The sequence below is a fragment of the Pleurodeles waltl genome, chromosome 1_2 (genome assembly GCF_031143425.1).
Source record: "Pleurodeles waltl isolate 20211129_DDA chromosome 1_2, aPleWal1.hap1.20221129, whole genome shotgun sequence".
NCBI lineage: Eukaryota > Metazoa > Chordata > Amphibia > Caudata > Salamandridae > Pleurodeles > Pleurodeles waltl.
In genome coordinates this window covers 1,039,096,434-1,039,122,054 of record NC_090437.1, presented here as the reverse complement: position 1 = coordinate 1,039,122,054, position 25,621 = coordinate 1,039,096,434, and the positions used below count along the sequence as shown (strand labels likewise).

General features: G+C 43.8%; 1 protein-coding gene across 1 annotated transcript in view; it reads right to left on the bottom strand.

Moving 5' to 3' along the window:
- The window catches only part of ARAP2 (ArfGAP with RhoGAP domain, ankyrin repeat and PH domain 2), a 1,093,539-nt gene that overhangs the window by 470,234 nt on the left and 597,684 nt on the right, over positions 1-25,621 (bottom strand). Inside the window, exon 20 of the mRNA XM_069202133.1 lies at positions 23,757-23,920. Within this exon, the coding sequence (XP_069058234.1) occupies positions 23,757-23,920 (164 nt within the window). The remainder of the gene's footprint in view (positions 1-23,756; positions 23,921-25,621) is intronic.

Genomic DNA, 25,621 nt, shown 5'->3' with positions numbered 1-25,621 from the left:
TGATGGTCTGAAATCTGTGTAAGAGCTGTTTGGAGATTCCAGAATAGAGTGTGCTGCTTTAGTGGAGTCTGCTTGTGAAGACTGCTTGTGTGACACTATGTCTGGTGTTCTGTGGCAACCACTTGATCATTTGTAGCACACATAGGATGTGCAAGCAGGCAGTGCTCATTGCATTGACTTGTCATTTTGAGCTTGTCTTCTAGGATGATCCCCATTTTTCTGGCGCGGTCAGTGAATGTTGGTTTTGGTCCTAGCTCTGTCAGCCATAGGTGGGTGTCCAACGGGGGGTCCTATTTCCGAAGACCATTACTTCTGTCTTGTCGGACTTGAGTTTCAAGCAGTTCATTCTCCTCCACTCTGCTACCATGGTCATGCAATTGATGAAGTTGGCTCTGGTGGTGGTTATCTTGTCCGCCAGGGAGAGTATGAGTTGGGTGTCGTTGGAGTAGGAGATGAGGGGGAAGGGTGTCGGTCTGACTTTTTAGGTTGTTCATGTGAGGAAGGAATAGATCCAGCTGTGGAAGAATATTGATAGGTCGTTGCAGAGTTCTTGGAAGGGAGTGATACTGTTGAAGGAGGACGAGAGTGTGGCAAAGACCTTCATGATCAAAACATCTCCTTGCAGCAGATGGAGCTTCCTCCCATGCATTCAGCTAGTTCTCTTCTCTTGGTGTCTCAGTTGTCTCAGTTGCAGCGTTTGAGTGCAGTCTTGTGGTTCTGTCAGTGGCTCCAGAACTGGCTCTTCATTTTCTTTCTAGCCGTTTGTAGCATTGTTTGGAGTTTCAAAGGTCCTCTGTGTGTCGTTCTTGACCCATTTGTTAATGTTAGTGATGTCCTCAGTGAGGTAGTCTAGAATTAGGTTGATCTGTGCTGATGGTGTTGAGCCAGTCTGCTTCTGAAATTTTGCCTCAGCTGCAGCTGAGTAAACTGACCCTGATGTGTGCATTGACTTGCGGTGTGTTGATTTGGAAGTGGGGGATGGAGTGGTTGGTCCATGTGATTGGTGAGGTGGAGCTGTATTTAATGCTGTCACTGGTGGTAAACATGGGGTTCAGTGTGTGTCCTGTGATGTGTGCCTGTCACAAGCTGGGTTAGTCCAATATTGCTCAGACTTTAGAAGAGTGAAGCAGGTGTCTGTTGTGTCGTCTAAGTAGAAGATGTAGTTGTCGAGGAGTATGAAGGTTTGGAGTCGATGGGGAGAGGTGAAGTCCATGGTTAGGTTAGTGAAGGTAGCTTGCAGTCAAGGCAGTCGATAGGTAAGGGTTCTGTTCAGAGTGCTGTTTTCAGAGATTTGCAGATTGAAGTGCTGATCTTCTATGAATGGGGTAGTGCTCTTTGTAGACGTTGACCACTTGATGAAGTTTTTGTTGATGACTGGGTGTCGTAACTCCTGTCTTGTGAAGGCAGCCCTGTTGAGCAACCTTCAAGCCCCCTGGTATTTCCGCTGCATTGTCTGGTGCAAATGTGGGGGTTCAGCCAGGTTTCTGTAAGAAAGAAAAGGCCCGATGTATTGCTGCTCAACAGGTCCCAGATTTTTGGATGCATGTTTGCTGACAGATTGCGTGTTGAGAAGCATGCATGCGAGTGAGTGCTGGGGTGTGGGTTTGCTGTAGCCTGTGGCATGAGGTGCAGGTGCTGTTATACGGGTCCTACGAATCAAGCAGGACTGTGTATCCGGTCAACATAAACATCAATATACAGTGACTCAAGAGTGCCTATGTCATCTGGAAATGTTGACACGGTTCCTAGCTAGCTCACAGTGTCCCATCTGAACCCCTAAACACACCAGGGTACCAGATGGTATTTGCAACCTCGAACAAGACTACTCAGAATCCCGAGGAAATCCTGGAAACAGATTTACCCTTTCACTGTCACTCTGCATACCCAAGATGAGACACAAGATTGATGCAAAAATGTATTTTAAAACATTTGTTGCAACAATCTAATTCTTAAAAAAAAAAAAAACATGAGCTGCAATTATTAGGCAAACGAGACAAAGCATGGTAACCAATTACGAAAATGGTTAAAAAGGTAAACAGTTCAACCATGATAATTTTATTATGTTGGTACACTGGTACCCTCTGCAAGATCAGTTGGAATAGCCTGACCCCCAATCTTTGGTAAGAGGTACCGGGAAGCGAGGAAGCCAGTCTGGTGTAGTGGAGGGTATTGTCCTGTGCAGAGGTCTAAATCAGCCAAGATGCATCTCGGGCATGGTGTGCCACCTTCTAGGAGAATCCCAGCGGAAGTGCTCCTCTGCAGAATGTGGCACAGAGGTAGTTGTTATAATACAAGCACCGTTCATGTCACACTGTGTCAGAGGTGCAGACTTCACGCTATGATACGTCTGCAAGTGTCGGGTGGTCTCCACAGACAATCAGAATACTTAGTGCATCGCGTTATATGTGCATAGCCTTAGACAAAGTGTACAGACTGAAAAGCATCAATGCTTGAAAAAACAAGCTGCCTGTACAGTTATTTCTTGCCTGGGAAAAAAGCCAAGAAAAAGGTTACCATCAGGAAAGAAATGCAAAATTTAAATGTGCATTCTAAAAAGTAGGCCCTATTGTGCTTTACCGCAATGCTGATGGTGTTGCTGATGTTTATGTAGGATGTGTTGGTGGGCTGCTGCAGGTGAACTGGTAGTGAGTGCAGGTGAAGGCTCCTACCATGGTGTGTGCCATGCACGGCAGCAGGGGAAGGAGATGCGTCCTGGGTCAAGCAGTTGAAGAAGCGCATTGTGGTATTACTGGGGGTTGATGGGACCAGTGTTTGTGGTGCTAGGGTGTGGTCCAGGCGTGGATGGACCCAGATGGGATAGCCTTTGACATGCCTTCCGTGCGCCTGCAGCGTGAACATGCAACAGCCACCATTAAGTAGGTCATGGTAAGGGGGAGGAGCTCAGGAAGTAGGGCTGCAGAGGTTCGGGAAAAAGAGGCAGAACAGAGACACAGTAGGTACAGCAGGAAAGAAGCGGAGGAGGTGAGGAAAGGTGCAGGAGAGGGTAGGATGCTGCAGGGGGTGTGACAGAAGGGTAAAAGGGCAGAAACTGGTAAAAAAAAATGAACAAGAATATGAGTGAAAAGGTCAAAAAGGCACAAGGGTTGGAAACGCAAGCACAAAAACAGGTTACAATATTTACAAAATGAGGGAAAAGAGCACAAAGGCACAAGGGATGAAAAAGAGAAATGAAGCAGAAAAACGAATGAACACAATGACACAAACTAGTGGAAAGAAAAGAACACAAAGGCAAAAGGTGTGAAAGAGAAAGCAAGCAGAACAAGCATTTTCAATGCAACGGGGCTCACATTTGCTCGAGTTATTTGCGTTGTAAACTCGGAACCTAACTTTTCTTGCCACATAAATTAAAAGAAAAAAAACAGCACAATCGCGCTATGTAAAATGCAGCGCGATCGCGCTGAAATTGAAAATTAAAAAACAGAGTGCCATCGCGCTATATAAACCCCAGCACGATTGCGCTGTGGGGAAAATTAACAGATAAAGTAGTCCAGAAACCAGGCTCAAATCATCGAGCCTCGTATGTTTCTAGTAGTTTACCGGTGCTGTGTAGGCGGGGCTAAATACCGGAAAAGGCATGGCGTATACATGCCTTTCACAAATTAAAGCAAGCAGATTTTAAAGGGCAAGCCCCAGAACCAATGAAAGAGACAGACTTGACCTGGGCGTTGTTTGAAGCCCAAAGAGAGATTACTTTATGGACGGAGCGATTTGCGCTCGCCCATAAAAACGGATAAGATATTGACAAAAACGAAGTGAAAGTACCAAAAGCACAGAAGGGTGAAATAGCTTAGTGGAGACCAATGATTAAGTGAAAGAGAAATGAGAAAAGGAACATGGACATCAAAAGAGAGAGAGCAGAAGGAGCGAAGCAGGAGCCTCGAGGCAAGAGAGCTGGGTATGAAAGGGCCTTGGCTGGTTGGAGGACCGGTCACCAGTGGGGCCTGGGTCTAGGTAACGGTCACTGCTGATACGATTATGGTGTAATAGCATAATCCTAAACATCCCCAGATTTATTACCACGATAAATTCTTTAAATGATTTATATTGTTGAAACTACTGTTTCTTGCTGGGCGGTTGGCAGAGCATATTGTTGATTTGCTACTCTATCGTGGTTTAGAGGCATCCGCTAAAGTGAGTATTTTTAGATTAGATTCTCCATACTTATAACTGAAGTGTCTCAAACTTGGCTGTCTTGATGATGTTTTTTAACAACTTAGGACAACATCTCGAGTAATTATTAAGGAAAATGTATCAGATAGCACAGATGATCATCTCTCCTTCCTTTATAATATTTGTATACTGCAGGGTCATAGGTCATGGCTGAGCAGAATACAAAGTAAGCTAATTTACACGTATTCGTGTAGTGGCTTCAGATCAGAGTGGGCAAATCAGACTTTAAGAAAAGCGTTTGTAAGGAATGGTTTAAAAGCGACTTTCAAGGTTTGATATAGTGGGGCTTGCATGATGTAAGGAAAATGACTTAATGTAATGCAGAATGGAATACTTGGTGTGTAGAATCTGGAATTGCTTTCTTTTGCCTCTTTTTTTTGTACGGTGTACATGGACAGATGGCTCTCCTTGGCTTGCTTCATAACTCTTTATAAAGCCCAAAGTGCTAACACTTTTTGGACTCTCACCTAATTTCCTCTTCCATCTCTCTGCTGCTTGCTTCTGAAATCGCTTGCCCACTTTGTAATTCTGCAACTTCCTTCTTTTACAGCAGGGAAGGTACCTAAAATGCAATATCACTCCATCAAGATAGACACAAGTGTTTTGAACGAAGATCAGTTTATTAGCACTGGTCCCTCCTCGTTTCCTCCTCTCTACCCTTCTTCTACTGTTTGTAATTCATGTAAGCTTACTTAAATCATGGAACATAATATATAACTGTTGGACTACGTTCAACTGTGACTACATGTCAGGTGGCCAGTATGCAAAGTAGTCTGTATATCTGTGCATGGCTGTCGATATAATGTATGTCAAAGTGTGCACGGATGTTGACTGTCTATGTGCTTGTGTTTTATCTATTAGCATGGTCAATGGCTGTTTTAATGGAGTTTATGTGTCTGCCTATGCTTATTAAAATAATACAATATATAATTGTGGTCTGTGGGACAGTGGTTTATTTGTTGGGGTGGATTGAGGATGTTAGGTACATTAAAAGGTTTCAGTAATTTAAATCTGAGCTCAGGCCCTGGTAGTCATAGCAGACAGCCCTAACTTAGACAAAATGTGTGAAACATTTAAAAGTACCAAAATAGTTAAAAAGTAAAAAAACACAACTCAATAGAAATTTCACTCTAATGTTTAAAAGTAGAGAAACAACATGACCCCAAAATCAAATTTGATAAGAGGGAACAGAGATATGAATTTCAAAATTTGAAAGTGCAAATGGTGATGAAAATTGTGAACTAATTGGTCGGATGAAAGATAGGTCTTTGCACTGCAGTCCACTCCCAAAAGGGTTGAACTGGTTTTCATTAGCTTTTATCAATGTATCAGAAAGAGAAGTAAAACTAAATGTCACAGTAGTGCCACCTGTGTGTGAGATTGGTAAACATACTCTATATTTGTAAAGACATTGCGTAATAGTTTTCAACTATTTTATCATGTCACACTGGAATGCAGAATCATGCAGGTAGCATAGTTTTCAAATGTTAAACTTTAACATTTCTCAAGAAGTCTTGTTCTGATGACTTCAAAGTTAATAATAAGGCTCTCATTCATATTTTAACACCTTCTACTGCATTTAGACCTCGGCTTGGCTTCAAATTCTCTTTTGCTCCTCCTCTCCTCTTCACTTGAATACTATACATCTAACATATCCATTAGTATTGTCCCTTGTTATAAACTTTCTAGGCCCTATAGGGTTTAAGACTGCAAGACAGTTATAATCAATGTTATGATGACATCAGTTAGAACACCAACAAGAAATGATCAGTAATTGCAACTCCTGTGTTGATTTCCCAATGGACAAATATGACCATCCGCAATAGATGATTATGGCCATTCCTTTACATAAATGTGAATCTAAGACAGGAGATGCATTCTGGCCACAGAAAAAACAATATGGTCACCTCATGAACCATTAATAGTCTTCTCTGCTTATCCTGAAACTGCCATGATGGTGTACATACGTGTCACATACAGGTCACTGCGCCCAACCGTGGGGGTTGAGGCCTCTTAGCCCGGATGTCCGCAGGCCAGATCTACTATAAGCCAAGTAATCTGTCTGCAATTGACTCTCAGTGGTAGCTATGATTGAGCAGTCCAAGGACCCCTTGGGAAGGAAGTGTGAATACAGGTTTGTGAATATGACTCACAAGTCAAAGAGTGCACACAATGTCAATAAAATCAATGTCCAGTCAAATAGTTATTCTTATGGTAAAAGTAATTATTTTACTTCTAACTATATGCATCCAAAGCAATATTTAAAATATAAATAATATTACATTTCCCGTTGATGTCGGGGCTCTAGTGTTTCACTAGCAAATCCATCTCCCACCGGCTCTTTGTAATGTCAAAGGGGTTATTCTCGATTTATTGGTATCCACTTCCAAGGAATGCTAACTAGTAGGCCTTAACTCAAGAGTCCACTCCAACTCTTTTAAAAATAGTCAAAAGTGCTATGCCATTGCAGCACCCTCAGGAGTGAGTTACCCCATGGCCCGACAGGCCCATTATCAGTCTTACCTGCTCCAGCAGCTAGGGGGGCTTGCAGTGTCCCAGCAAGTACCCTGACCACAGGTACTTAAACTGTTTTGATCCTGTCCAGTGAGTCTGCTACATGTGGCTGTCTCCTGAGGGTAGTTAACCAACCCCAGCAGTAATCAGAGGTGCTCAACCTGCAGGGTAAGACTTTCACCCCCGCCACAGGGGAGCAAGGGGGAGGATTGGATTGCTGTGCTCCTGCTGTGGAACCAGTGATGCTGAGACGCACACATGGCATCTCCCTCAGTTTCACAGGGGCAGCTTTGGCTCATTTCTCATTGCTTAATGGTGACCCACAGGTCATAGCTCGGATTTCTCTGGCATCAGCAAGATCCTCACAACCACTTATTTATCAGCAGCCCCTTCTGGCTTACAGGGTTGCTGTAACTCCACCAGACAAGGTGCTGGCCCTGGGCACGTGATAGTCCATACCACAGCAGGTCCTCTGGGCATACAGGTCACCGCTAGGCTCTGCACAGGCTTTGATATGGCAATTACTTTCACAATTGCGTGTCCTTGCATACAGGGTCAGTGCCACCCAGCTTCACTTGTCCCACACAGCACTCAGCTTCAAAGTTGTCTTCACAAAAGATCTCCTCCTGGCATATGAGGGTTGCAGACTAGAATCTGCACATGGGCAACAACCCAATTGGTGCAGCACCCATCTCCTCACACCTCGTCCCAGAAGTCCACTCGGCTGGGCTCCCCATTGGACCTCCCTCCAATACTATCCTTTTCCTCACAGGGCACACTCGTCTTGGCAAGCAGGCAGCCACTGGTGCTCCACGCACCAGATAGGAGGTTTTGGTTTCTATGGGGGATGTCCTTTACCCAGCAAGGAGACTAGCCAGCCTTGGCCCTCAGTCCTAGTCATGGGCAGAAGCTTTGGAGAGCGTCCCTTCTTCACACAGCGCATCTGGCTGCTTGGCAGATGGCAAACCTTGGAGTCTCAATCTCCCTTTCTTATTCTCCATTTCCAGGCGTCATTGAAGTTTTGTGTTGTGGTTACACATCTTTTGAAGCGTACATGTTTTTCTCTCATCTTCTTTTTGAAACGGTGTCTGTCACAGTAGGAAAGACTCTGACGTGGATAGCCCCACAACACAGGCCATGGCAGTGATTGGACTTTACAACTGGATGTCAGCCAACATTCATATGTACATCCAGCGGTTGATTCCAGGCTCTGAACCAAACTCTTTATTCCCTTATTAGCCTCATTTGTTCCTGAGATGTGCCTGGAGCTTTTCATGTATGTATCATTGAACCAAAGAGCACACTTCTGAAGTGTACAGGAGGGAGTCTCTCTCTCTCTCCCTTCCTCCAGGGAGGAGGTATGTCCCACCTAGCCCACAAATCTGTCTGGAGGAGGATTCCTCTAATCCTCATGTATTCACCAAGCGGACCTGCGCTTCCAAAAATGGGACCCAGGGTCCTCCATGTAATGTACCATTACAGGCACACTTGCACTCAGTGTATGGCCATAACACATACACTACCCAGTACTGTAACCGCAAGGCATTGTGCCATCACAGACACATAGACATTCAGTCTACACATTCATTCTGTGCACACTGCTCAGTACTGTAGCCTTTATGTATTGTGCCATGGTGTGCTACATGCAACCACATACATTGTCATCACACCCATTCACCATGTATGCACTTCAAAACACTAAACCCTTCATGCATTGCATTTCTTGCAAGCACACATACACCCAGCACATACTTTCTTGGTGCATGCACTGCACATCATTACATATTTTATATAGTATATCCCTGGCAGGTATACAACCAAGTACATGCACCCACCACACTGCACAACAATACTCTATCCCTGTACTGTACCCTTCCCAGGCACACATACATCCAGAGCAGAATTACCCCTCCTGCACTATGCAGCACTCTACATCTAACTGTTGTAGGTCAAAGGTGAGTAAAGCATACAGCAGCACAACTTTAAAAAGTTCACTCCAGTGTCACAGGTTAAAAAGGATCTATTCACTACTATTGATCACTATGCTGCCACCAACACGTTCATGCTGCTTAGCTCTTGGTGAAGGGTAGTGCCTTCCATTGCTATCAGAGTAGTGCTTTGAGCACCCCTTCCGGTTCAACAAGAACACAATCCATAAGATAGACCCATGTCACATGCACAAGCACCTGTGTTTTCCTATGACCACAGAAATCAGCATTAGGAATCCAGACAACAGGACAGTTGGGCACTCAGGGCAGGAGTTTACATCCATAACCAATGCAGAGATCTCTTCCTTAGAACTGCCTTCCTGGAGTTTTAACTGCCTGGAGAGAAGTAGCAACCAAACCCTGCAATGCATGCTGAGACCTTGCCCAGCAATACCTTCAGTCAGGAAAAAAGACAGCAGACCCACTGTTTTCTTCAGTGGCTGGGATTTGTATCTTGCCAGATCCACTTGAACTGTAACATGTTTACTACCAGAATATTGACAGTTTAATATCACAAATGGCAGAATAACGTGGCACAGATATTAACTACCAGTTTATCATGAAGTTAAGTATGTATGGGGTTATATGTTTACCACGGTAGCTCCATGTATGTGTACCTAAATGATGTATATATCTTATACATATGAATATATGTAAAAGGGAAAGCAATTTCATGAGTTTTCTCTCATGCTACATCACAAGTGACAATTCTATTTTTCCCACAATGCATTTGAAAATCAACATAAAAGCAGCATTCCTAGCTAGTTCTAGTCCTCTTAAGGAGCAAGGAATCTTTCACCTCCTGGGCAAATTCTTGTCTTTCTATCAAGGCTGCAGTATGAGACTATATATGCACTGTCACTTTAGGCAACTCTTTGCCATATGTCCTTGGTATTACGGTATGGAACTAATGCTGTGCATACTTCAATATAATTATCTGCTGGTGGCTCACATGAATGACCTTAGTGGCAGTTGTGCTCAGAGTTTGATGCTATAGGAGGTGAGATTCTTGGTATGCTTTTTTAGGGTCGAGCCTGTGTCACATGCGGTTGCGCATGTGTTTCACTTGCGAGACGCTTTAGGAATTAGAAAAGGGCTCGGAGCCCCGTTGACGTCTCGTCAGTAGTCTTTCATTGGTTCGTCGGCTTGCCTGTTAAAATCTGCTTGCTTTCATTAGTGGAAGGCATGCCGATGTCATGCCTTTTCTTGTTGTTAGCCCTCCTCGAGCGCGGCGACCAAGTACTGGAAACATGCGAGGCTCGCTGTTTCCCATCAGGTTTGTGGACTACTTTCTATCTTTTGTTTGCAGCGTGATCTCGCTTGGCAGAAGTCGAGCGCTTTGCATAACATCGACCCTGTTACAGTTCACTCATAATGAAACCTATCAGCAAAAGTGCTGTTAAAGTTAAAGTTAATTGCACTTTTGCCGATAGGTTTCATTACGAGTGAACTGTAGCAGTGTGATTGCGCTTTTTTTTTCTTTCAATTTGGAAACAAAAATCCGGTTGCGAGTTTACAATTGCTAATAGCTGTAACTCATTTTTATTGTAATCGAGCACAATGTGTCAGTCTGAACCTGGTGCACTTAAGGTCATGTTGTGGTAAACTGAGACAGAGCACCCAGCATCTAAGTAACACTTTCATGCAAAACGTTTGTTTGACAAATTTGCCCATAGCTCTACTTTTTTTCAGGTCTAAATGCTGTCTGCATTTTATGTCCAAAACTACCTTCAAAGGTTTTCTAAAAACTGAACCAGTGTGCTTTGTGGGTGTGCTCAAAACGTTTGCATGGCCGTGGCCTACAAGTGGCACCCTTTTCTTTCAAGTTGGCCCTCCCTTTCCACGTTTCATGAATAGGAAATAGCTGCTTACTACACAGACTTTCTATGGCCGCACTTTGCGCAGCATTGCCATGAATCAGAATGTCTAATATACAATCCGAAATTCCAGTATTTACACATATAAGCGTTAGAGGTTTGGGCTGTGTGATGTTTCTGCTCCTAGACAGCAGCAACTACAAGAAAAGTAAATGGAGCAAAATAGCACATTTGTACAATGCACTTGTTTGTTCCAATAAGCTCTCACTCATAGTTCAGAATGTGCAGAGGAGCATTGTACCTATCCACCAAAAGCCATTGTCTTCATAGCACGCTATAGATTGCTGTGAGCAAACCTTTATACACTCTGATCACACCACAAGCCTTTAACATCCAAACCATAACAATAATCACAAACGATTGAACAGTAATTCTAAATTCATTGGACAGTTGTCCCAAGATTGTGTTTCTGACACTCCAGAGGACGAGGTCTCCTCATTTTTTATACAACTGCACCAGAAAGATACCTGTCTCCCAATGATGGCTCCTGTTTTGAAAACTTTAGAAGGAAGACATTAAGCTTTTGGTATGCAGTCAAGAACTATTGCCATTGAATCAGACAACCCCTGTTGTGTCTTTTCAAGTTAAGTTTTAAGAATATAACATGTAGTGCAATGATTTGCCATGGTTGATTTTGTTCCCACATCCTTTTTAGGGTCGAGCCTGAGCTAGCATGCGCTTCCAAGCCCCGTCCATGTCATGTCAGTGTCTTTCATTGGTTCATGGGCTTGCCTTTTAAAATCTGCTTGCTTTCATTAGTGGAAGGCATGCATACGTCATGCCTTTTCCGGTGGTTAGCCCTCCTCGAGCGCAGCGACCGAGTACTGAAAACATACGAGGCTCGCTGTTTTCCATCCGGTTTGTGGACTACTTTTTCTCTTTTTTCGCAGCACGATCTCGCTTGGCAGAAGTCAAGCGCTTTGCATGACATCAACCTTGTTAGGTAGATAAGGATAAGTTACTTACCTGTAAATCCTGGTTCTCTTCCAGGGGTATCCTCATCAAAATCATAAACATTGAATATTCCCGCCCTTGTGCGGGGACCCCGGAGCATATATAAAATATATACAGTACCTATAAAGTATTAAATATGCACGAAAAATATATATATAGCATTTTTAGTAGACATATCTTTCATACTAAACTCATATATACATGTGTAAAACTGCAATGCAGGCTATAATCATAAACAAGCTAAAATGCTTTATTTCTATGATTTTTTTTTTTTTTTTTTTTTTTAAATCATTATAAAATTACAATAGAGAATAAATATCTACCCAAGCCCTCAAAACTGGGCTTAGGGAAATAAGCAGCAGCAATATCTAGAGAAAAAAGAGAAAAAACTACATCGAAAAACAATAGAGCATTCTTAGCCAATAGGCTGCATGCAGATTAACACAGGAGAACCATAAAAACTTTGGCACCGTGCCTTTAAGACCCTGAGCACCTCCAGTATCCCACCATGCCTCAGGGGTGAAGGCAAGGTGACAGTTGGTTCACAGTTAGGTCAGTACTTTTTTACGGTGACAATCTGTGAAACTGATTTGAAAAACAGTCTGTCCTACACTTCTAGGAGACGTGCATCCGGGGAGGAGGGTGGGTTGTTTATGACTTTGATGAGGATACCCCTGGAAGAGAACTAGGATTTACAGGTAAGTAACTTATCATTCTCTTCCAGGGGATCCTCATCAATAGTCATAAACATTGAATAGATTAGCAAGCCCATCCCTAAACTCTGCGGACTGTCTAATAGAAGTGCAGGAATATATACATGTATCATGCAAATAAATTTCTCAGAGAGGCCTGCCCCACTTGGGCATCTGCTCTTGCATCTGAGTCCAAACAGTAATGTCTAGTAAATGTATGTACAGACTTCCATGTAGCAGCCTTACAAATCTCAGATATTGGAACATTGTTAAGGAGGGCAGCAGTAGCCGCTTTTCCCCTTGTGGAATGCGCTTTAGGCCTAGCTAGTAGTTGTTTGTTAGCCAACTGGTAAGCATTAACAATACAAGAAACTATCCATCTTGATATCATTCGTTTAGATGCTGCCTCTCCTGTCCTCAAATGACCATAATTTACAAACAAGTGGTTGGAATGTCTAATCGATTTTGTTTTATCCAAATAAAATTTCAGCACTCTTTTCAAATCTAAGGAGTGCAATGCTTTCTCCGCCGGAGTCTCCGGATTGGGAAAGAAAGTCGGTAAAGAGATAGTCTGATTGATGTGGAATTCTGACACCACCTTCGGTAGAAAAGATGGGTGAGTCTGCAGAACCACTCTATTGTCGTGAAAAACTGTGTACGGTTCTTTGGAAGACAAAGCCTGAATTTCACTGACCCTCCTCGCGGAAGTAATGGCCACCAAAAAAAACGTCTTCCATGTAAGGTGTTGCAAAGAGGCTTTGTGTATAGGTTCGAAAGGAGGGCCCATAAGTTTTGACAATACTATGTTCAGTTCCCATGGAGGAGAGGGTCTCCGAATGGGCGGAAAAACTTTTTTCAAACCTTCTAAGAAATCCTTGACTACTGGTTTCGTAAAGAAGGATTCCTGAGAAGGTGACTTATGATAGGCTGTAATGGCAGACAAATGTACCTTAATAGATGATACCTGCAGACCGGACTTTGCCAGATGAAGTAAGTAAGACAGTATGACATCCTCCTGAGCCCGTATGGGATTCTGACCTTGTTGACAGCACCATATGTAGAATCTCTTCCACTTAAAAGCGTAAGAACGCCGCGTGGAAGGTCGTTTGGACTCTTTCAAGATGTTCATGCACTCCTGCGAGAGCCCTAGGTGCCCATATTGCAGGAATTCAGAAGCCATGCTGTCAAGCTCAGAGAGGGTAGGTTGGGATGCAGAACCCTGCCCTCCATCCTGCTCAGAAGATCCGGTCTGCACGGCAGCCTCCTGTGAGGTTTTTCCAATAGGTTGAGGAGATCTGTGTACCAGAATTGACGGGGCCATTGTGGCGCTATGAGAATCATTCTGGTGCTGGACCTGTAAAGTTTGTTGATCACTGCCGGTATGAGGGGAATCGGTGGAAAGGCGTAGAGAAATATCCCTGACCAGTCGATCAACAGGGCATTCCCTCGAGATCCCGGACGGTAGAACCTGGATGCGAAGTCTGGGCATTTCTTGTTTACTTTGTCTGCAAAGAGATCCAATTGAGGCCGACCCCACTGAGCGAAGATGTCTTCGACGACTTCGCCGTGTAGGACCCAATCGTGGGCATCCTCTAGGTGTCTGCTCAGGAAATCTGCTTCCACGTTTTGTTGACCTGGCAGGTGAACCGCTGTAAGTGACATTCCTCTGGCCAGGAGCCAATGCCATATTGTTTGGAACTCTTGAGATAGGGGTAGGGATCTCGTCCCCCCCTGTCTGTTCAAATAATACATTGTGGTTGTATTGTCCGTCTGTATTAGGAGAGATTTCCCCTGAATCGATGGAACAAAAGACTTGAGAGCCAGATGGACGGCTCTGAGTTCCAGCAGATTGATGTGGTACTTCTTTTCCTTGTCGGACCACAGGCCCTGAGCTTGAAGGGGACCCAGATGAGCCCCCCATCCCTGAAGAGACGCATCCGTTACCAGAATGTCGGATGGAATTACCTGGTGCAACGGAGCACCTACTGACAGGTGAGGTCTGTGCATCCACCATTGCAATGACTGAAGTGCCGCTATCGGTAGTCGCACTCTGTCCTCCCAGCGACCTGTCCATTGGCTCCAGTTGTTCTCCAACGCCTCTTGGAGGGGCCTCATGTGCAGCCTGGCATTTGGGACAATGAAAATACATGATGCCATGGAGCCCAGCAGCGATGTCACCTGACGGGCCGTAGGTGCGTCGGATTTTAACAGGTGTTGACACTTCCTGTTTATTGATAATAGTCGTTCCTCCGAAGGATACACTCTTTGGAGCTCTGTGTTTAGTATAGCTCCCAGGTAGTGAAGGTTCTGTGTTGGAACCAAGGTGGACTTTTGGTAGTTGACTTGAAGGCCTAGAGACTCGAAAACCTTGAGCACAATGTCCCGATGGCTTCTCGCCTGATCCGGAGAGGAAGCTTTCAGTAACCAGTCGTCTAGGTATGGGTAGATGAAGATCTTTTGTTTTCGAAGATGTGCCGCTACCACTGCCACACATTTCGAGAAGACGCGGAGGGCAGATTTCAGGCCGAATGGTAGTACTCTGAACTGATAGTGCTGCAAGGCTATTTGGAAGCGCAAGAATTTCCGATGCTTGGGAGCTATTGGGATGTGAAAATATGCATCCTGCAGGTCAATGGAGCACATCCAGTCTCCCTGATGTAGCTGAGGGAAAATCTGGTGAAGAGCCAGCATCCTGAACTTCTGTTTTCTTATGTACTTGTTCAGCAGCCGTAAGTCCAGAATTGGTCTGAAAACGCCCTCTCTGCCTTTTTTCGCCACCAGAAAATAACGGGAGTAAACCCCCTTTCCTCTGTGCGCAAGTGGAACCTTTTCTATTGCCTTCTTTTGTAAGAGGGCGAGAGCCTCTTTGCGCAGCAGGCTGAGGTGAGATGGATTGCATTTGGCTGGTGGCAAGTGTGGTGGAGGCTGTCTGAAAAGAAGAGAGTAGCCATTTTCGACAATGTTGAGCACCCATTTGTCTTTTGTGATAGAGTGCCACTCGTGAAGATAACCTGTGATACTTCCCCCCACCGGAGTGGTGTACAGTGTCGAGGGACGCGAGAACTCATTGTTTGGCCGGCGCTTTCGGTGTGGACTGCTGAGGTCTACTTGACCCTCGTTCCCTTGTGGCCTTTCGAGCCTGAAAAAGAGGGCGTCCCTGCCTTTGCTGAGGCCTTTGGGACCAGTGAGGGGTTTGAACCCTCTGCTGGAAAGGGCGCCTGTCATAAGGCCTATACCTCCGCCTGAAGTCTTTCTTCCTTTCCAGGCCTACTGCCCTCATGGTGTCCACCTCGGTCTTCATGCGGGCCATTTCTTCATCCGCATGGGTACCAAACAGCGAGTTCCTGTTGAATGGGAGATTTTGGATGCGCTGTTGTGCTTCCTGTTTTAAACCAGTCAGCCTCAGCCAGGAAGACCTTCTTGCACAGATTCCATGTGCGTACCCATGTGCAGCTAAGTCTGCCCCATCTGCCGCTGCGCTGATGACCTGGTTAGATACCAGACATCCCTCTTGCAGGATCTCTTAAAAATCCTGTCTGTCTTCCCTGGGCAACTTTTCTGTGAATCTGTTGAGGGAGTCCCACAGAGAACAGTCATACCTGCCCAGGAGTGCAGAAGCGCTGGAGACTTTCATTACAGATGCCGCCGTGCCGCACATTTTTCTCCCCAGAGAGTCTAGATGCCTGCTCTCTTTGTCCGGTGGAACCGTGGAGGATGATGCCACTGAGTGGGTTTTTCGGGCTGCAGACAATATTACAGAGTCCGGCGGCAGGTCCTTTCTTAAGAATAAAGGGTCCTGTTCAGGCGCCTTATATTTTTTCAGAATCCTAGCCGGGGCAGATTTGAGGGTGGCTGGCGCCAAAAAAGTGTCCATGGTTGGCTGCAACAAACCAGGCACTAGCGGCAGTAGCTTTTTCGACACTGTTCTATGCTGCCGAGTCTCAAAAATGACTGACGAGGAGGTAGATGGTTCTGGAACCTCTATATTTAACTTCTGCGCTCCCCTTAACAGCACCTCATTAAAAGTGGTAATGTCATCCACCGGTGAAACCCTAGGTGGTGGAGAATCTGTTAGGGTGGGGGAGTAACGTCCGACAGATGATCCTGACGACGACCAAGAGGGTGATCTTCTGTGTCGTGATCGTGACCTAGATCGCCGTTGGGAACGCGACCTGCTGCGAGACGCTGTAACAGAGCGCCCAGGTCTCGTGGTCGGTTGGCGAGGAGCAGAACGAGCCCGTTCTGCCAGCGTTGTCGGTGATGGTGTTCTCGGGAGAGAGGCAGTAGGAGAGTACATTCGTGAGTACTGTGAATCCGGGGAAGCCGCTGGTCTATTAAGGCTCTCCAACCATCCACCATGATAAGTTGATGGGTGAAACATGCCCGATGATGCCGCTCTCGAACGAGATAAATCGCTCCGTATGGAGACCACTGGAGAAGGCGCAGCCTTATCTGCTGGAGGACAATGTTCTAGTCCCTGCGAGACAGGTAAAACCTGTGTCGATGTCGACGGCTGTGCCGATGTCGAAGGGCACACCGGTTGTTCTTGTCTCGACGTTGAATGTCTCGACGTAGAGTGTCTCGACGTCGAACGGCGATCTCTGGACCTTGACCTACTCGCCGTCGTGTGCCTCGACGTGGAGCGGTGGGTGGCCGACGGCGGATGTCGCTCTTGCCGCCGTGGCGATTTCGACGTCGTGTCTCTTGACGTCGGGGGCGTGAGGTCTTCGGCGGCGAACGGGCACGCCGGTGATTGCTCGACGTCGATCGGCGGGCTGCCGTCGACGGAGATATGCCCCTGTGATGGCCATGTTCTCTCGACGCCGTGTCCTTCGACATCGGTCGGGTCGCCGTCGACGGCGATCTATGGCGGTGAGATGGTGGTAGCGACGACATAGACGGGGAACAAACAGGTACTTTCCTACCTGCTGACGTCGACCTAGCCATTCTCTCCTGAGAGTGGCCTGGTGGCTGCCTGGGAAGCGAAGAGGATGATGTCTTCTGCCTCTCGTGAAGCCCATGAAGTCTGATCTTTTCTCTGTACTTCAGAGTCCTCTTTGACATATTCTTGCAGTGTTTGCAAGTGTCAGGGCAGTGACTCTGAGGCAGGCACACAATACAAAGAGAGTGTGGATCTGACTGGGCCTTCTTCTTCCCACAAGAAGGGCATTTGACAAAAAGGGAAGGCATTTTTCTGTCAGGAAAAAACTGCCAAACTCAGACAAAGATGTTAGATGTCGAGTGAAACAGGAAAAAACGCTGTTTTTAAGTATTTTTCTGAGAAAAACTCAGAAAAACTGAGAGCTCAATGCTCCAGGATCCTCTCAGAAGAAGCCGGAAAAAAGAACTGACCTAACTGTGAACCAACTGTCACATTTCCTTCACCCCTGAGGCATGGTGGGATACTGGAGGTGTTCAGGGTCTTAAAGGCACGGTGCCAAAGTTTTTATGGTTCTCCTGTGTTAACCTGCATGCAGCCTATTGGCTAAGAATGCTCCATTGTTTTTCAATGTAGTTTTTTCTCTTTTTTCTCTAGATATTGCTGCTGCTTATTTCCCTAAGCCCAGTTTTGGGGGCTTGGGTAGATATTTATTCTCTATTGTAATTTTATAATGATTAAAAAAAAAAAAAAAACTTCATAGAAATAAAGCATTTTAGCTTGTTTATGATTATAGCCTGCATTGCTGTTTTACACATGTATATATGAGTTTAGTATGAAAGATATGTCTACTAAAAATGCTATATATATATTTTTCGTGCATATTTCATACTTTATAGGTATATATTTTATATATGCTCCGGGGTCCCCGCACAAGGGCGGGAATATTCAATGTTTATGACTATTGATGAGGATCCCCTGGAAGAGAATTGCAGATTTGCTGGTAGGTTTCACTAAGAGTGAACATTTAATGAGGCAAGAACAGTCCGTTGGGAGTTTACAACTGCTAATAGCTCTAACTCGGAGAAATGCGAGACCTGCTACATTGCTTGTTACATTTGGAGGTCAGACGCCCATTTGGATCGGAGAGCCATAGTCATACCTTACCCGCTTCACGATTAGCATTACTCCCTCCTGGGCCTATTTCTGTGGATGCTGACAATTTCCAGCCCAGAGGTATCAATCGCCTAAGCCACTAAAATATTGCAGCCTTAAATTTGGGGATAATTGTGACCTCCCTCAGCAATCCATTATTGATATTATTCACCATTGCAAAACATTTAATAGACGTAGCTCACTTAAGTTACCAATCTTTGTCAGCCAGACAGGTGGAGGCCAGTTTGAGCCGCTGGGGTTTTAATTATTTTTGACAATGAACAGTAGATCTGAAGATATCAGTATCAAAAGTATATAATTTATTTTATGCCATTTTTATCACATGGGATTTTAATTTGACTGTAGTGTAATTTTGTTTTTTTGCATTTTGTTTGTTTCACAAAAGTCCCCATTAAGAGTTTTAGGTTTAGTGTATAGAGCAGTCCTCATTTTTGCTGGTACTCTTAAAAGTGTCTTGGAAATATATCACAAGGGCACCTCTACAGGTTTTTAAGAATAATTATTTGAGCACTCTCTACAACTTTAGAATTACACATGTTGATGACACTGGGCTATTGTTTTGTGTAACAGATGATCATGTACAATACACTATGTTAGTGCTTTTAGTTGTACACACACAAAGAAGAGCACAGAAACAACTTTATAGTGTTTTTGTATCTAGATATTGTGGTCTCGCCACAGACCGCTCCAGAGACAACACTGTTCACAGAACTGAAATGAGCATAACATTGAATGGCTTTCATATTAATCACAGTTGCCTTGCTCTCATTGATGACCTGTACATACACTAAATTAGTGTACAATATGTTGTATTTTAACAAAACCCCCTTGAAATTTCTTCACTGGTTAGTCGTTGCCATTTTACACACACTCTGAGTGTCACACTCCTGAGCCTCAGGCTTTCCCTCCTATGAGTACTGCAGCTGAGACTGCTGTGGCTCAGAAAGTAAGGGAGAAGGTGACACCACCAGCCACAGAAGCCTCGTTTTGGCCTCACTCTGAATGGACCTCTCATCTCCCTCTTCTATATTTCATAAGCTTACTGTGGAATAAAAAACTCTTTCTTCTTGATTGTGCAGATTTAAGGTTACCACAGCTCCTTGCAATCTGGGACACACTGTCCAGACTCGACTTGTTTATTTGTAAGCAACAGAATACTTCAGCAAGAAGTGCATTATGTGAGTTGCAGTCTTGGTCAGTTCAGATGCAATGTCACAATTCAATTTGTATTAGAGAAAAACGGGACTCAACACTTTTTGTGTCCTTGGCTTGGACTCAGCTGGTATACCTCTGAAGATCACAATTCATTTTTTGGGTCTGCAATATTGATGCCATGTGTTAGTTTAAAGTTTTCCAATGTTAAAATGTGTTTCTGATAGTTCTCTGGTAAGGAATTTTGGGTATGATTTAGAACGCAGCAGACCGGTTACTCCATCACAACAGTGACCGATACCCATCTGCTGAAATCTAGACTTTATAGAATAGATTAGGATTTAGATTTCGGCGGATGGGTTACTCTGTCACAACAAGTTCTAAGTCAGGCCCTAATCCTCTAGTGATGCGATGCTTGTAGATCAGATGGAATTTGTTCTAGACATGGTAGAACTATACGTGGACTCAATGTAATTTGTAGCTGAACATGTTATTGAAATATTTGTAACTACCAATGTCCTCATTTATTTAATATTTTAATTTCATTAAGTATTAACACCAGTGTGGAAAAGTTTGCAATGTCTGGTCAGAGATGGGAAGGAATGTTTTCCATTCATACCTTTACCAAAAATTCTTATATATTATGAATATGCCCTCACCTCAATGAAAGGTGTATTTGCATCAGAGTGCTGAGCCTGCCTTCTCCCACCCTCATAAGTACAGACACAGCACATTGACTTAGGTCTCCTGTGAAATTAGAGAACCTGCTGCTTCACTTTCGTTTAACCCTTTAGACATATCCATATAGCTTGCATCTGTAAGGACACAGTATGTGAGCGACCACTCACCTGGCACCTTCAGTCCCTTAAAAAACCCTGATTCAGTACCAGCCCCGCACATCTCAAGAGGTTGGAGGCTGTCTTTGCCAAACATATCCTTTGTTGGTAGTGTCCTAAGATGGGAAGTCAGATCTTCTAACATACACCAAGCACTTCAGCATTCCACACCCCTCATATTTCAGGAAATTGGTGCAGAAGTTCAAGGATAGTCAGTCTTTGCTGACGTGTTTCCAAGGTTTATGCACTGTGTTTGCACAGAGAGTAACAAGCAGTGGTGGCTCCTTGTCAGGGCCCCTATGGCGTAGCATCCCGTGAGGCCCACATTATACACCATGCCTCTCGGAGTCCCCTCAGTGCACATTATTTAATTTAGCAGTGTTCATGAAAACATGACTTTCGTGTTTTCATGAACACCGCCAGTGAGCAGGTCAGCCTTCTCCACCTCATCTCCAAGTTCCTGATGACAGGAGGAGGGCACTGTGATGGCTGAGACAACATCTAGCTATGGAGTGCAGGTAAGGGCAGTGGATAGTGTATGATGCAGCGAGGTCCTGAGAAATACATTGTGTCCTGCCGCTTTTATTTTTTAATTCATGTATTTCTTTTACAGAATGAGTCTTCAGGTAACTTTTTAAATATTGCTTTATATTCCTTCAGTTCACCCACAACCGACAATGAGCCACTTATTTTGCAGTTTCCTTCATGTCTGCAAACATTTGGTGATTTTAAACTTTTGTAAAAATCGAAATGTAAAATTTTATATTAAGATTTTGTAGTTTCTTTTCGCATTTTAGTCTGAACTTATATGTATGTGTATTGGGTCGGAATGTTTAGAAGCCACTTTTTCAAGTGTAGACCGTGTAACTCTTGTATTAATACCAACTTACAGGAAATAATTGAGGATGCCAATCAATATCACTTGTAAGTGCTCTTTTGCTCTACTTTTTATTGTGTGTCATATTTAAGATGTTATTTAAATGATATTTTCAAAGTAATAACCATGGAGGAGAATTCCTTCATTACTGTGGCTGTAATTGGGGTACTGTATCAAACTTGAACTTCAGGCCATTTCTCCGAGCTGGGTCCAAATTGTTCAACTAAGCCGTTCCAGATAGTGAAATGTTCTTTGGGTGATTACCTGCAGGTTCTCCTGCAGGTAATAATTATTTGCAGACTACTTCAACAATAGCTCCACTCAAGATGATGCACAACCAGGGATAGCGGACTTGCTTGTTGTAAAGACCCAACCTCCTCGCTTACTGAGACGACTTCAGATAGCTTTTCTTAGCCGACACAAACTACATTTCACTTCTCAATGACTTAGGTCACTCATTGCTCACTTGAGCCTTGATACCTTAAATGTCCCAAAGGGCACTTCACAGGTGCTTCATCAACGTTAACCACCTTCATTTAAGAACAGTTGCATTAACCTTTATTTTAGGATCTTAAACCTCACTCAACATCTAATTTTTTACCACAGTTCTCCTGTATTTATTTTAGAGATACTTGGCTAATGAATGTTGGTATTTTTAGTATCTGCAATCTTTACACTAACTGGTTTGCATGGTGTCAGAAGGCACCTTTTGCAGTGTTGAGCTGTGATCTATAGAAATAGCTCAATTTGAGGGCTACTAAAGCATGGAAATAACTCTCTCAGACTTTATACCTTGCATTATAAACAACTGATCTATTTATGGAGAACAGATTTATAAATGTTCCCTGTTTTTGTTGTAAGCATTACTTAGATCAAGAGTACACACACAGACCTGCCAAATTAAAAACACAATCCTCTGTATGAGGGGGCACAGCCATGGAAGGGACGGGGCATACTGCTGAGAGCTACCAAAAAGACACTTCTGTCTCCTCCCCTATCAAACCCCCTTTTACAAATAAATAAACTTGTTGCGGCGGCTGCTGATGTCCTGGGGTGCTTTCAGACCCCTTATTTAAATCAGCTTTTTAAAGCTGCAAAAGGTGAGCTGGAAAACCAATCTGTTCTGTGGCTTCCAGCTCGATTTACCTGCCTGTTAGACCTTGCATCTTTGGTGTGGTTTCCCCTGTCTTTTTACCTATGCTTCCTGTGTTTTGATTGTGGGCTGGACTTTGTTTTGCTGGTTTTTGGTACTCTGGGCACTTTACCACTGCTAAAGTAAAGTGTAAAATTGGCTTTTCAATGATTAGCATATTTGATTTACTAGTAATTCCCTACTAAAGTGCACTAGTGGTGCCCAGGGTCTGTAAATCAAGTGCTACTATCAGGCCACAGCACCGATTGTGCCATCCACGTGTATAGCCCTGTAAACATGGCTCAGACCTGCCACTGCAGTGAATATGCGCAGTTTTAAACTGCCAATTCAACCTGGCAAGTGTACACACATGCCAGGCTCAAACCTTCCATTTTGTACATGTAGGGCACCTGTAAGGTAGGCCGTAGGTAGTCCCATGGGCAGGATGTAGTGTATGTTAAAGGTAGGACATGTACTGATGTGTTTTACATGTTCCGACAGTGAAATATTGCCAAATTCGGTTTTCACTATTGCAAGACCTTTCGCTCTCATAAGTTAACATACGGAATGCCTTTAAATATATTTTAAGTGTAGTTTCCCATTGGAAGCAGACGGAGATTTTTATTTGGGGTCTCTGAAGTCACAATTCAAAAAATACATCTTTTGGTAAAGTTGTTTTTTAGACTGTCGGTTTAAAAGTGCCACTTTTAAAAAGTGGGCATTTTCTTGCTTAACCATTCAGTACCTCTGACTGCCTGTGCAATCCACGTCCAAGTCAGACTGCCAGTTGGCCTGTTTTTAAATTCCCTCTAGACAGTGACACAAAGGGAGCTAGGGTGTATCATGCATTTCCTGATGAGTCTCCTGGGCTACAGTGGGGAGGGAGGAGCTGACACTTACACCTACAAGGGCCATCACATATGTTGTCTGGTATTCATTGAGGAAGATATAAAATAAGATTGTCTGCAACATATCTTTAGTGGGGTTGAGTGATTTACTGACCTCTGCACAGAGAGATTTATCATTGAAGGACATTTTTGAGAGAATACACTCTAGTGGGCTGACTACTTTGATAAATTTAAAGTCTGATTATCTCAAATTGGAATCCCAGTAAAATGGCGGCTTCCCTCTATGGCCAGAATCCATTTTCAACTGAAACTGTACTGCAGAATCAAGGAATGGGTATTGTGCGCGCTCATATTCCTGTACCACAATCTGTTGCATATCCTGTTAGAGTTGTCCCAGTTTCAAAACCTGGCAGGCATTTCACATTTTTGCCATAGTGTTACACAATAGGGGTAGTGTCTGCGAATTACCTTCTTGAAAGCTGCTTTGATGGCTTTTATGTGGATCTGGGTTAATTATATGGGCCCGCCATGTCTAGACAAATTATGCCCATTTTCAGCAATTTGGTGAAAAGTGACATAAAAGCTTCTAATGAGAATCGCAAACGTGCCGCCCTGATGGATGGAAATTTGCCATACTCACCATACTGTGTTACAAATGCTATGCAGCTGTTCACGATAATAGGGACATCATTGCTGCCCAGCTGCTGATCTTGTAATGCGTTCCCATCTGTACCTGCTGCTTTTTCAATTGCAGAATGCCAGGCCTTGAAATCCAGGTGTGTATGGCCATGTATGTATATCGTTCTGCAAAGTTAAAAACATACAAAATAGCTACTTTATCGTGCTCAGTTTTAAAAATCTGTTCCAATTAGCTTCTCTGGGGCACTAACAGAGACCTACATTGCAGACATCTGACATTAGAGTACATAGTTCGAGATTCACGTGAGTTGGCATATTGGCGATTGAAAACGTTCACATTCCATACTCTAATTCACTAAATATAAAGTGTGGATTTTGTCAGGGAATGCAGGGCACTGTTGCACCTCTTCTCGAGGCTTTTGTTAACAGAGGAAATGCAGGTGAAACTATAGCCTGTCCCTTCGACATTTTACACACATTAATCCGTGACGTGGAACAATACAGTAGGATCTCATTTCACGAAATGTAATTACATAACACAAACACATCGGTAATACAATTTGCATCCGAAAGGAATTAGAGAAATTGAAATCTGAAGCAACAGGAAAATGTGCTTTCAAATCCTTGATGGGATGGAAAAAAGAAAGACTAGGTGACTCGATTTCATTTCAAATCGTTTAATGAAAACCTTAATTATTTAGAAGCTAATATTTTTTTTAATTTTAATCTTGACTATTTCGATTGTTTACTGTCAAAATGAAATGGCTAGTTTCATTACATGCAGTAATTTGTTTAGAACGTTTTCTCTTCCTATTGTCCATTTTTTTCATGCACAATTTAATTTTATATTTTTCCTGCTGCCTTTCTCTTCTGTGAAGCACGTTGGCCTGTTCATAGAAAATCTTCAAACAGTAATTTACCTCTTACTGTGTGGTCTCTACTCAAATTGCGGTGGGAATTCAAGGGCGTCTGTAGGGTTGAAATTTCACAGCCACTACGTGCCATCCATGCCACATTTTTCCTTAAATTCCCCAGCATTTTTGCTTTTTGACAGATCTGTGGAGTAACTATTTCCAAGGGATTCCTCAAAGTGCACATACTGTGCTCCACAATTATGTTAATCTGTGTCATGGGACAGGGAAACCATACATTGCACTACCTATTCGAGTCACAAGATGCTTACCCCCCACAGCCCTCTCTCTACATGCTCTGGCTGGTGGTAGCTCATTCGCAGTTTTTGGGATCCACAGAAACCCCCAAGGAGCTGCCCATTGGTCTCCTCAAGTCATTTTATTTGAAAAGTTTGGGGAAAAGGATACCAGGGACTCGTGTGTTTTTTTTAGTTTTTGAGTAAACATTCATGAACGCTGCATACAGCAGTGGAGTAAGGCCTACTTGAACATTAAAATTAGTGCGTAAGGTACAAGCCTTGGCAAACATGTCAAATGCTTCTGTGTATGTCCGGCACACTGATATCCTTCAGTAAACACAAACAGAATCAGAACTGGAGAAGAAAAAAACAGGATATGAAGGAAGCATGTGTTCTCAGAAAACAAACCATGAATCAAAGAAATAAACACCGGGTACAGAATGGCTTGAGGAATCCAAGCACAAGATCCCTTGCTGTAAAACACTGAACATTAGGATTAAGCTCCTCTCAGACCCAAAATCACTGGCGTGGTATTCTTCCAACCTTTTGCCTTCACACCCTGTTTTGGCTGAATTTGTTTTTGTTGGTGCTAGACCTGACAGCCTTAGGTTGGTCATCCCCAACCTTTTGCCTGCCTCCCTCCACTTTTCTGACTCTGCGCACTTTGCCACTGCTAACCAGTGATAAAATGCATATGTTCTCTCCTTTAAACATGG